We start from the raw sequence: 12,987 nt of genomic DNA, 5'->3' as shown, positions 1-12,987 counted from the left end.
TCTTTCCTCTGTCTCCCTGTCACCCACAGCACTATCTGACTTGCTTCAGCGGCACCATCGCGGTGCCCTTTCTGCTGGCCGACGCCATGTGTGTGGGGTACGATCAGTGGGCCACCAGCCAGCTCATTGGGACCATTTTCTTCTGTGTGGGAATCACAACTCTGCTGCAGACGACATTTGGGTGCAGGTGAGATTGGAGTACTAAATGGGATCCCGAAGCCCCTGTAAGGAAGGCATCGAACCACACCGTTTACCTAGGCAGCTTAGAAGGACTGACTGGCGGGTGGGTGTTGTTGTCGTGAGCCCTGCCCCCGCCTACCCTGCACCGTGTTTCTTCTCTTGGTGGATGGCACCACCCCCCACCTGGCCGTGCACGCTGGAAAGTCTGATGCTCTCAGCTCCTTCCATCCCTCCAGCTGCAGGGCAAGCTCTCCAGTGCCCGTCCTGCCACGTTCCTGTAGTCAGACCTGGGCTGTTGCACTAGATTCCCAGTTGGTTTCCATGCCCCCAGGGCCATTCTCCTTGCCCCACTCTGTGCACCAGCCCCCTGAGCCTTCTTCCCAACATTGGCATCTTCCTCGGAGCTGCCAGGCTGCAGCCCCAATCCCTGTCTTAAAACCAGGATGTGCCCACTTTTGAAGCTTCTCCCTTGCTCTCTGTCCCCTGCCTTTCCAGCCATGCCTCTGATCCCTGCTGTCGCCTTCTCTGGCTCTCCCTGGGGTGACCTCCTTGAACCACCTGCTATTTCACCCTGCTGTGCTTGTGTGCCCCAGCACCCCATGCACCCTGCTCATCCTTCCAGTCTGGCTTGCTCCTCTCCTTGCTGAAGCACCCCGACTCCTCGAAGCCTCCTTTGTTCTCTCAATTCCCACGCATGCATCTTGTGTTCATTCTTCTAATGTGGCTCTTCTTCCACTGTGTCCTTTTTTGTTTTTGTCTTTTCCTGTTGGATCATGCTCCCTTCCTTGATACCAGGGCTCTGATTGTTCGCCTTTGCTTCCCTGCTCCCAGCTTAAACGGGCGAGGAGCTGGCTGAGGACGGAGGAGAGCCCCTCTCTCCCGCCGCCTCCTGCGGGCTTGCTGTTCTCTCCGGCCCCCTCTTTGGCTCTCTTCACACTGCAGCCTCTTCCTCTACCCGGAGGCTCTGCTCACGGGGTGGCGCCTGCAGGGACAGACTGTTCTTGGGAAGGGTAGGGAGTAAGCTTCTGAGTTCTGGTTCTGTCTCTTGCTCTATGAGAGACTCTGGGGAAGGGCTTTGCCCTGCCTTCTGGGGGAAAGAGGGCGATAGTACAACGGCAGCCTGGGAGTCGTGGACTGTATTCCAATGAGTCAGAATCCACAGGGACCTTGAGCGTATGGGAGACTCAGGAGCAGTGTTAGGGTGTTCCAGGTGGTGGCACAGGCAGCGCCTGGGAAGGGAAGTGGCCGTTTCCTTGCAGGTCCGCTGACGGGAGGGAGCCATGTGGTCTGAAGGCTGTGGGGCTGGCCAGCTCTTGTAGTTCTCAAAACCCAGCCCCTGCAGGACTGACTGCCTGTGGCCACCATGCTGAGCAAATCCCCTACCTCAGAAGGGAAGGTCCTTAGGGGACGCTGAGAGGAAGGTCAGGGTGCCATTGACCTAGAGCAGTGGTCGGTAAACCGCGGCTTGCGAGCCACATGTGGCTCTTGCACAAAATACCACGTGTGGGTGCGCATGTACAGTGCAAAGTTGACTTAAAACTTTAAGTAAAGTTTATTAAGTTAATTTTAGGGAACGTTGTGGAGTGAAAGAAGATGTAGTGCCGAGGATTGAGAAAGGTATGTTGAGATGGTTTGGACATATAAAGAGGATGAACGAAAGGAGACAGACGAAACAAGTATACAAGACGAGTGTGGTGGGGGGGTTGGAGCAAGAGAAAACAAGTCCAGGTAGTTAAATTTGGCTGGCAACAGCTTTCATTCTTTTGATATGCATTTAAGGTTCTGTATTCCGAGTCCAAAGTGGACTAAAAAGCTTTTGTTGGCTGACTCCGGAGCCTTACTTTGTACATAGGGCACTGGTTCTCTGGGGAAAGTTTTATTTTTATTTTTTTCTCTAAACAGCTGATTCATCAAGGAGCTTATAGCAGAAACTGTCTGTAAATTTGGGCAGTGCCTATAGTTGAGAATTGTTGGTTGATAGGAAGAAGGAATGAAGATATCGATATTGTGGTATAATATGCACGGTGTGCAACTCAGGCCAAAGTCAGCATGGTCAGCCGCATTGCCAGTGCCGGTGACATCAAGTTGTTGGATATTTTAATGACAAACTGTGATCCCATGGGCAGTCAGAACCTACAGTTCCCCGTGTAAACCACGAGTTTACACAGTGTGGCAAATGATGATTTCTTCTCCTTCATACGCGGGGGAGTGGAACAAGCAAGCATGAGAGGTTAGAGGGGCCTGGGCAGGTGAGTTCTCAGGCTTGGTTTCCTTTTGTGAAAACCAGAGGAGGCTCTTCCTAAGGTGTCCTGTGGATGGCATTGGCCACTATTTTAATGGACCTATTGTGCTTTCATGAATTATAAACTTCCTGAAACATGTTTGGGGAGTTATCGTGCACGAATAACATGAAAAGCCTTTTAGTTTTGCTAAATGCTAACATAGACACTTACCATAAGCTGTGAATGATCATTTTAACAGTCTTGAGTATTTTACTTCCTGGTCACAACAGGATCAAATAAACAGAGAAAGCAATTGGGGCCAAGGTTTGTTAGGTGGGGAGGGTGGGGGTAGGGGGACCGTACAGGAGGGAACTGCTGACTGGCCAAGAGTGGAGTTTATTCCCAGTGTCGGCCATGGATTGCAGGTGGCCTGTGCATGTGTTTGTTTTATGGTTGTTGGTGTTTTTTTGGGGGGGAGGGTGGTGCTTGGGGGGCAGTTCAGCACTTAGGCTTAGAGCAGCAGGAGAAAAAGTTTTTCATGTTCAGCTTTCATGATTGCTAAGGTAGATTTTCTGACATTTCTGGTTTATAGTATTGTGTGTGCGTTCTGTATGCTTCTTTGCTCTTTGCCGACCACCTGACGAGTACTGGGTAACTCCGTTGCACTGGATGCCGCCGGTGCCTGGGACCTAGAGACCAACCACGGTCTGTGCTTGTGAGGAGGGGGCCCTTTATTTTGAGGAAGCTAAGACTGCTGCAGGTCTAGCTCAGAGGAAGAAAGTGTAAGCCTCCGAACTGTGGGCAGTGGCAGGCCATCGCTCTTCCTCATTTCACACGGGTACCCCGGGGAAGAGGGGCCTGCTGTTCTCAGACACCTGCTTCATCCCATAAAATACTCAGAATTGGCAGGGAGACAGTGAAGGGGACACAGATGTGCGCCTCTGCAAGCCTGAGCATGCGCGCCGACTGCAGCTGTCAGATGTCACATCACTCCTGTGGAGGCTGTTTCCCACGGGCTGGGCTGAGGCCACAAAAATATGTCAGGGGCAGTGTGGGCTGCAGAGTCTCCTTCCTTCACTGCACATCTCCCCTGGCACAGGTCCCGGGCCCGGGGGTGGGACTTCTGTGGCTTTCCTGCTTCCCAGAGCTTCTGCTTGCAGCGGGCGGGCGGTCTGTGCCATGCCTGCTTCTTTCACCTTCTCCTGCTCCCACCTTTTCCTCCTCCCCCCTTTGACCTTGACCTGCACTTTGCTTTCAACTAGGTTTTCCCTGAGTGAGGTTTCCTTGAGTGAGGTTTCAACATCTCTGGCTCTGTTTGATTATGATGTCAATCCCAGCCACACCTTGAACTTGTTCCAGGAATTAGTACAAAGCCTTTAAAATCCTGAGAGATCAGGGCAGGGGTGTGAGCCAGCTTGCAGCCGTCTTGGCGCATCATCCCCACCCCCCACCCCCTGGGTGTCAGTGCAGAGCTGGGGATGAAAGGGGTCCTTCTGCACCTGCCCCTTGCTTGCCACACTGACCTTCCCTGAGGTCTGGCAGGCTCTGTGTTAGGGGGTCACCTCCAGCCTTTTGCTTCGGGCACCTCTCGGAGGCCTCACTGAGCTCTTCAGCAAAAGGAAAGACTGTAGGCTCTCCTGGTTGTGGTAGCCCGTGTTGTCATCTGCCCTGAGAAGGCAGCGTCCCCACTTGCATCTTCTTGGGTCTGGGGGCCTATATATGTTGTGTGTCACTAGGTACGGGGACCACTCCAGGATACTTCAAGGTCTCAAGTCCAGGGCTTTGAACTATTATTGATAAGACTTGGGAGAATCGAGGGGTGCAGTGCTTAGATCGAGGTGGGGAGGCTAGGGTTCCCCCACACTCTCTGTATATGCACTTTGTGTGGGGTGCATATGTACTTTTTTGAACTGCTTAAAAGTAAAGTTGCAGACAGCATGCCAGTTCACCCTAAATCTCTCCTGGGAATGACGGTCTCCTTTGTAATAACCACTTACAACAGCCATTCTGCCATATCATCCAATATGCAGCCACATTTAACTTCCCCAAGTTGTCCCTAAAATATCTTTTAGAGCTAGTCCCTCCACCTCCCTCAACCAGGATCCAGTCTAGTTCATGTGGTGCATTTGTTTGTTGCATCTCTCTGGCCTCAATAATAAACAGTCCCCATTTTTCCCCTCCATATCACCCCCTTTTAAAGAGTCTAGGCCAGTTGTCTGTCAAGTGTTCTGTGGTCTGAATTTGTCTGTGTCCTTATGGTGGTATTTGATTTGTTCCACAACCTTCTCCCCTACCCCCTTATTTCTTCTAAACTGGGAGGTGGGGCTAGAGGCATGGTTGATTCAGGGTGAAAATTTTGCAAAAATTACTATGTAGGTGACCTTACATTGGGCTCTCCCCCACCAAATTAAAAAAATTACTGTTACTGTCCATTTTCTACAAGTTTTAGGTAGTATAGTGTGGGGCAAAAGTAGGTTTACAGTTGTGAGTATGTGAAGCCATTTACTCTTGTATCGTTATTAATGACTATATTTTGCATATGAACAACTGTAAACCTACTTTTCCTCACCCTGTATATTAATGAAATGGGCCCCGTGAGAACCTGATGCTAATGACCGTGGAGGAGGGAGCTTTCCCGCACCCCCTGACTGCTGCGGGGCTGGCGGAGACATCGCTCTCGTTCCACCTTTTTCATGTGACCGTGGGCGAGCCGCCTGACCTCTCAGGGCCTCCTCCTGGTTAATCCTGGGCGCCTGTCCACACTCGCCTGTGGGCGCTTATTATTTGAGGGGCCTCTGGAAGGGGAGGAGGCAGACAGGTGGAGGCGGGGAGAGGGGTTGCAGTGAGCTTGGGGCTGGGGCAGCTGCCAGCAGCATCTCTGATGAGCGAAGGGGGGGTTGGGCATCGTGCTCCATGGCCACTGCCATCAGCTTTGCTCCTCCGACTCGATCCTTCTTGGTGGTCTTCCCCCTTCTCCTAACACACTGCTTCTCTGTCCATATTTCTGATGCTCCTGGGGACTAGGAGACTGACTGTGTCCTCTGGGGGTATATGGGGTGAATGAATCTAGTTCTCCAGTCTTTTTTTTTGATTGTCACATCCTCCTTGCCCTGCACATTCTCACATGTTCTGAATGGCTCCTTCTCCTCATGGCCCACTGTCCCTCCCTCTTAGCCATCCTTTCAGCCAGGTGACTGTCGTTGCAAACACTGTGCAGGATTAGGGCAGTGTTACACAGCCCTAGAGGACAGAGCTGCTCACCAAATACCAAAGGGAAGCTTTTGTCTTTTTCCAATATTGTGGTTTTTGTTAACTATTTAACATCACTCTAGTACTTAAGGAATGTGATGTCATCCTCCTCCCATTCCTTTTTTAAAAATATATGTATTTTTATTGATTTCAGAGAGAAAAGGAGCGGGAAAGAGAGATAGGAACATCAGTGATGAGAGAAAATCATTGATCGGCTGCCTCCTGCTCGCCCCACACTGGGGATTGAGCGCACAACCTGGGCATGTGTCCTGATTGAGAATTGAACTTTGACCTCCTGGTTCATAGGTTGACATTCAGCCACTGAGCAACGCCAGTCAGGCAAGACACTTACTTTATAGACATAATTTAAATCAAAACTATTGAGGGGTAATTGGCGTACAGTAACATTGAACCTTTTTTATACGTGCAGTTATATAAGGTTTTACTCACGTATGCAGTCAGATAACCCAACCAACAGAGCATTGCCGCACCCCAAGGGCTTCTCTCGCGCCTCCCTGTGACGCCTTAGATCTTTAAGTAATAAAAGCCGTTTAGGCTACTAGCCCTTGACCTGAAATAGGTGATACTGTCATTTTTGAAAAGGAGGTTATCACACCCAACTGGCCCTCTGGGTTCCTGCGCACTGTCTGAGCCAAGCCTGCTGCTATGAGCTGTGGCTCGGTGTGTGTGTGGGGGGGGTGGGGATTGGGCATGAGACGGGTGCTAGTCAGCTGCTTCCTCCCCACCGAGGCTGTTCAGGAGCCTCTCTGATTGACAGTGCCGACCAGAAGAGTTCATACAGTTTTTAGTGTTTATCTATAAAACCAGAATAACATGAACTTGAAGATAATGGTTACATTTGCTTTTAGTTGAGTTTTTTTTAATCAACTCAAAATGAATTAGCAATAAAATGCAGGAATCATGAAACTGTAAGTACTAGAATGAAATCAGAGTGATTTCCCTTTTTAATCTAAAAGTGGGCTTTTAAACTTTTAAACTCAAACTCTAGGAACCATACAAGGATGGTAAATTTGATGACACTGAATATAAGAACATGTTTTTAAACTTTGTAAAAATACATCATAAACAGACAAAATGACAAACTGGAGAAAGTATTTGTATCATATCACAGAGATGCTCTACTGTCTCCACTATAGAAAGAACTTTTAAAAATCAGTGTTAAAAAATAGCAAAAATCATATAGAAAAGAGCAAAAAGACAGGAACAGACAGTTCACAAAAACCAGTATGCCGTGGCCTTTCTTCACCCTGTGAAAGGATCCTCATCAAACTGACGGATAAGAGAAACATAAATGAAAGCCACCCTAAGGTACCATTTCCCCTTCGTCAGACAGAAAATGAAAACCCCGACAAGCCGCTCTTTCGCCAAGGCTGTGGGAGGGTAGGGTTATTACACATGGCTGTCAGGAGCGAAAATGGGGCAGCCCTTATGGAGAGGAATTGTACAGTCTAGACTGCATATGCATTTACCATTTGATCCAATAACCCCACTTCTAGAAATTTATCCTGAAGATACATGCCCACATGTGCAAAATAATACACCGAAAGTTATTTCTTGCTGTGTAATCTGTAATGGCAAAATAGTTAACAGCCTAAAGGTCCATCTACAAGAGACTGGCTGCTATGGGCCAGCACACAGCAGGGTCTGTGCAGCCCTGAGAAAGAATGGCCAAAGCCTCTCTGACCTTTTTCAGGATATACTGAAAAAGCAAGTTGCAAAAAAGTTATGTGTATGTATGTTTGGTAAGAAAGAAGAAATACCAAAGAGAAGTAAGGAACAGATGAAAATGGTTAACTACAGTAAGAATGGGTTGGAGCGGCTAGGGATGGGAGTGAGACCTTTTAGTATAACTCTTCATATGGTTTGATTTTTAAACTGTGTAAATGTTCAACACATTCAAAACATAAAATCCAAAAGGATGAAGCAAAGCAAACCCTAAAATTGAAAATGAACAGAAACAAATAAACCTAACTATATGTCAAATTGCTAACCACACAGAAGAAAAGAATTAATTCACAGACTTTAGAACAGTACTTTGCATACCTTGAATAGGATATTTTCTAAGGACAAAAGAAAAGAAATTTTATACTCAGTAGTGTTGTTGTTAGTAATGTAGGTATAATTCTGGAACTGTGTCCTGTGATGTTATAGCATAGAACAAATCAGTAAGAACATTGGAAATCAGGATGCTCAGTGTAGGAGGAGAGATGTATATGAGAAGAAGGTAATCTTTAATTGTGTTGAAGTGGAGGGATCATTTTGATTTAAAAATATTGTATCTCTGTTCACTAAATGATACCAGTTTTTTTTAAAAAAAAGGATACCCAGTAACAGCGAGCCACCTAATGCTCAGATCTTGGTTTCTAAATAACATTTTCTGCTAAAATGAACCTGGACTTCTTGGAGAAGTGCTTGACGCCAGGGCCGAGAAAAGTACAAGTTGAACCTGGAACATCTAATGCCAGAAAGCAAGAAACAGCTCAAAAAGTGAGGGAGATTTGTGGGGAAAGGGAACCTGCTTGAACAGGCTGCTTTGGGCAAGTTCAGGACAATTTAATTATTGAAAAGAACAGTCATGGAAGTGAGTTATAGAACCGAATATAAAAAGGGAACCCATTTATCTGTAGTCATGGTGTAAAAAAGAGGGAGATAAAATTGGACAAAAAGGAAAGCTTTTTTTTCTTTTTACAAAAGGACACTAATAAATATAGATGGAATGATAAAATTGGAAACTCATAATTTTTAGGCCCCCTATGTAAGACTGTTAATAAGCTAGTGGAGATATAATAATTTCACAGACTAAGAATCACTCTACGAATTTATTAATTGCAGAAGGGAAAAGGTACTTTTAGAAATGGAGAGTGCCAGCAGTCACTACCCTAACCAAGCATTGCACCTGGTGGGGACACCTGACGACAGGCCTCAGGCCTCCTGACGTGAGGCAATGAGGAGGGCGCCGCACCCCAGCAGTCTCCTGGCCAGAATGGTTTAGCCTGGCTCTAAGCACGACATTGGATAACCACACACAGTATAGGGGCTCTGATGAGATTGGGGGAGTGGGGCAGACGTAAGCACTTTTATAAGCAGAAACTTATGGTCTGGATATTAGATTACATTATTAACTTAGTTTCACATTTCTTGGGTGTAATGGGAGGGAGGCGATGATGGAGGAGAATACATTCATTCTTAGGTGATACCTGCTAAAGTATTTGGGTGGAATGCACCACATCTACAAGCTATTCTCCAGCGATTCAGCTGACTGATGGGTATATACGTACAGTAAACAGCAGGGCAGTGTTAGCAATCGAGAGAAGGTTTTTTGGGTGGGACAGCTGTGTTTTGCTTTTCTTTATAGGCACTTAGGACACACACTCCTAAGGCAGATTCAGAAATGAAACTTTAGCTCCTCAAAGCCAAACCCCTTTATGTTTCTTAGAGATTGTTTTACAATTGCAGTCTTTGGGGACTGGGATAGTTACCTGCTTTTCTCTTGAAAATTGATGCACATTTTACTCTCTACTCTCTCTGTCCAGTGCTTTTAATCTAAAAGTCCTCTCTCAAATTTGCAGTTAAAATCAACATGCAGAAAGACTTAGCCTCTTAGTTTTACTCTAATAAAATTCCTTTCAGACAATAATATTTGTAAATAACACCTTCAGTTTATTATTTATTAAGCAAAACTTGGTGCTGGGGATACAGTGATGGCTGAAACAGTCCCAGTTCCCGCTGTTAGGGCGACTTCAGCCCACAGAGTGAAATCAGCATGTAGGGAGCTTGTCTGAACAGATCGCTTTGGTGCTGTGAGGGGAGTGGACAGAGGCCCAGCTGCATGCAGAGACCTACCCTGGGCTGGGGGCTGGCAGCTCATCTGAGCCAACACCATAGGATGAGTGAGACCGCAAATGATGCCAGGCCACACCCTGTTGGAATGTCTTCAGAGAACAGCTTTGGGGTTAAGGATTAGCTTTCCCAGTTCTCCCAAAGTGGACTTCTCAGAGCAGGGCCCTCCAGTAGTTTTCCCCTGGCCTGCAAGGGGAAAGCCGGGCGTTTGCCCGCGGCCCTCTCTGACCGTCGCCACTCCAATCCCTGCTTTCCCCATAGTAAGGTCTCTGCAGTTCTCCAGGATTCGGGTCTGTTTGTAGCTCTTGATTTACACTTGCTCTTCCCTCTGCCTGGACTACTCAACCCCTTGCACATGTGATGGCGTGCTTCCCATCCTTATGCTAAGTGATCCTTTTGCAGACTCCCACAGCACCATGCATCGCCTTGTCACCCACCACTCTTCACGTGTGGCCACAATTAGTGTCTCCTTCACACAACAGAAACTCAACGGTCTAAGGATAGTTTTTTCTATCATTGTACCTGCTTATAATGTGTTAAGCAGACACCCAAGAAATGGTTATCAAGTGACCAGAATAAATCCTTTCATTTGACATAGGGGTTGTCTGTTTTTTTGTGCCTCAGCCACCCCCAGAAGTCATTGTTCAAAATCCAGATGTGAGGACCCCACATGTGACTCCTGTTAACCAGGACTAAGTGGAATTCAGAAATTTCCATTTTAAAATTAAAAAAATTTAAATTACAGTTGACAGTCAATATTATATTAGTTTTGGGTGTATGGCATAGTTATTAGACATGTAACTTATGAGTGATCCCCTCAATAAGTGTAATGCCCACCTGGCACCATACATAGTTATTACAGCATCACTGGCTCTCTTCCCTATGCTGTACCTGACATTCCCTTGACTATTTTGTAACAACCAGTGTGTACTTCTTAATCCCTTTACCCTTTTCACCCAGCCCCCCGGCCCCCCTACCATCTGTCAACCATCAGTGTTCTCTATGCGCTTGTTTCTGTTTTATTTTGTTTTTTAGATTCCACATTTAAGTGAAATCATAAAGGTATTTGTCTTTGACTTATTTCACTTAGCATAATACCGTCTAGGTACATCTGTGTTGTTGCAAATGGTAAGATCAGAAATATACTCTTTGTCTTTTTTAAACCCTCACCCGAGGATATTTTTTCATTGATTTTTAGAGAGTAGAAGAGGGGCGAGGGGAGAGAGAGAGAGAGAGAGATAATGATGTGAGATGAGAGACACATCGACTGGTTGCCTCCCACATGTGCCCTGACCTGAGCTAGAGGAACGTGCAACTGAGGCATATGCTCTTAACCAGGAATCGAACCTGTGACCCCTTGATCTGAGGGCCAATGCTCTAACCACTGAGCCAGGTCAGCTAGGGCCAAAATTATCCATTTTTAACCAGTGACCCCTGGGGAATCAGAAACCAGCTTACTGACCTGGGGGTGGGTGACTTATAGAAATCATGGCCAGAGAGCCCTGACTAAGAACACATCACAAATCCCAAGGAAATCTTGGAATATTTACTAGAGGAGATGGTATTTGCCTGTGCCTTGAATGATGAATAAAAATTGAATATTAGAAATGATGACAAAGAGAAGGGATGAGCAAAGGCTCAGAGACAAGAACCTGGACCAATTTGCTTGGAGTGCAGGTGTGTGAAGGGGCTGGTGAGATGTGAGGCCAGAGGGTGTTTTGAGGTCACCTGGGTACCAAGGGGGAAATGGGATACCTCCAGCAGGGTTTCTTTTTTTTAAAAAAATTTATTCAGAGAGGAAAGGAGAGAGAAGGAGAGTGAGGGAGAGGGAGATAGAAACATCAGTGATCAATGACGAGAGAGAATCATTGATTGGCTGCCTCTTTCATGCCCCACACTGGGATCGAGCCTGCAAACTGGCCATGTGCCCTGACCGGGAATTGGACTGTGACCTCCCGATTCATAGGAGCCATCCTGGTTGTTGGGCTGGGTAGGTTCTTTCGCTGTCCTGGGGTAAAGCCCACTGTGGGGATGTATCATGACATGCCTATCTGCTCAGAATTTTTCTTACATCTAGTGACACTATCAACTTTAAAAACTTAAGTCTGAAAAAATCCACCACCTCTTCACATATTTAAAATATATTTTCCTGTAAACAAAGTCAGCCAGCTTTTTCTGTCAAGGGACAAGCAGTAAATATTTCAGGCTCTTATCGTCTCTGTGGTGACTGCCCGACTCTCCCATCGAAGCTCGAAAGCAGCTGTCAACACCTCGGAAATAGATGAGGGTGGCTGTGTCCTGTAAAACTTGACTCATAAAAACAGGTAATTTGCCAGATTTGGCTCATGGGCCCGTTTGCCAACCCCTGGTGTGAAGTAGGGCAGGGATTCGTTGGTTTCCTTCCCAGTCGTCAGTACAAAATAAAATGTCAGGCAGTCTTGGCTACCTGGGGAGGGTCAGATGCTGGTGTGAGTGAGGTGCAGAGAGGAGAGCCCAGGGTTGACCATTAACTGGGGAAGTGCCTCTTGTTCACTGCAGCCCTTGTAGCAACTTCCCTGCGAGTAATTCAGCCAAGCCGCTGAGTTATGCTGCCCGTTACGGAGACCACACTTACCTGCTGGGGAGCCGACTGCTGCTTCCTGCAACGCGGCCGCGTGTCTTTCCGACGGCACTGCTGTGGCAGACAGAGTGTGTGGCCAAATGTGGGCAGTAAGCCGCCATGTGCAGCCTTTTCCCGTCCTCGGGGAAACTGTGTCCAGGGCAGCACTTGCGGGAATTACCCTCCCACTTTTGGAGGAACCCAGGATCCTTGTTGTTTGCAAGTGAGTGAGCTGGTTTGCTTGCTGCAGTGCTCTTAGGGCTTCTGGTCGGGGTGATGCCATAAAATGCTTGCCCAGAAAGGTGCCTCGGCCAAGTGCAGACTGAGGTGGAGTATCGGTCATGCCCCAGAAGGAGAACCCAGAGCCAGTGTTGATTGCAGTGGTTCCCAAGGACAAGCTCTCAGTGCAACCCATGTACCTGGGCCTAAGATGCATCGCTTGAAATCAGAAACGACAGCAAAACAGGTGCCGCTTAGACCATTTGAGATGGCATCCATTTCTAGCTCGATGCTGACCTCCCTTTACCTTTTCTGTACATGCCTGAAAAATTGTGCTTAAGGAGTTTGTCTAAATCAAGCAGTTTTTTTTCCTCTTTTGATATACTACATTCCCACATGAGGTGACTTCACTTCCATTTTTTTAATACAAACTTTTTATTGATTTTTGAGAGAGAGAGATCATTGTGAGAACAAAACATTGATCAGCTGCCTTCTGCATGACCCTCACTGGGGATCGAGCCCACAACCCAGACATGTAGCCGGAATCAAACCTGGGACCGTTCAGTGTGCAGGCTCATGCTCTATTCACTGAGCCAAAATGTCTAGGATCCTCGCCTGACTTTTGAGAGTTTCCCTGCCCTCAGGTCCCCGTTCTGA

General features: G+C 47.1%; 1 protein-coding gene across 1 annotated transcript in view; it reads left to right on the top strand.

Annotated features, from left to right (window-relative positions):
* SLC23A2 (solute carrier family 23 (ascorbic acid transporter), member 2) overlaps positions 1-12,987 on the top strand; it is a 135,508-nt gene that overhangs the window by 65,847 nt on the left and 56,674 nt on the right. Inside the window, exon 5 of the mRNA XM_006758062.2 lies at positions 30-187. Coding sequence (XP_006758125.1) covers positions 30-187 — 158 coding nt within the window. The remainder of the gene's footprint in view (positions 1-29; positions 188-12,987) is intronic.

Source organism: Myotis davidii, unplaced genomic scaffold (genome assembly GCF_000327345.1).
Source record: "Myotis davidii unplaced genomic scaffold, ASM32734v1 scaffold32, whole genome shotgun sequence".
Taxonomy (NCBI): Eukaryota; Metazoa; Chordata; class Mammalia; order Chiroptera; family Vespertilionidae; genus Myotis; species Myotis davidii.
This window is presented reverse-complemented; position numbering and strand designations above follow the sequence as displayed.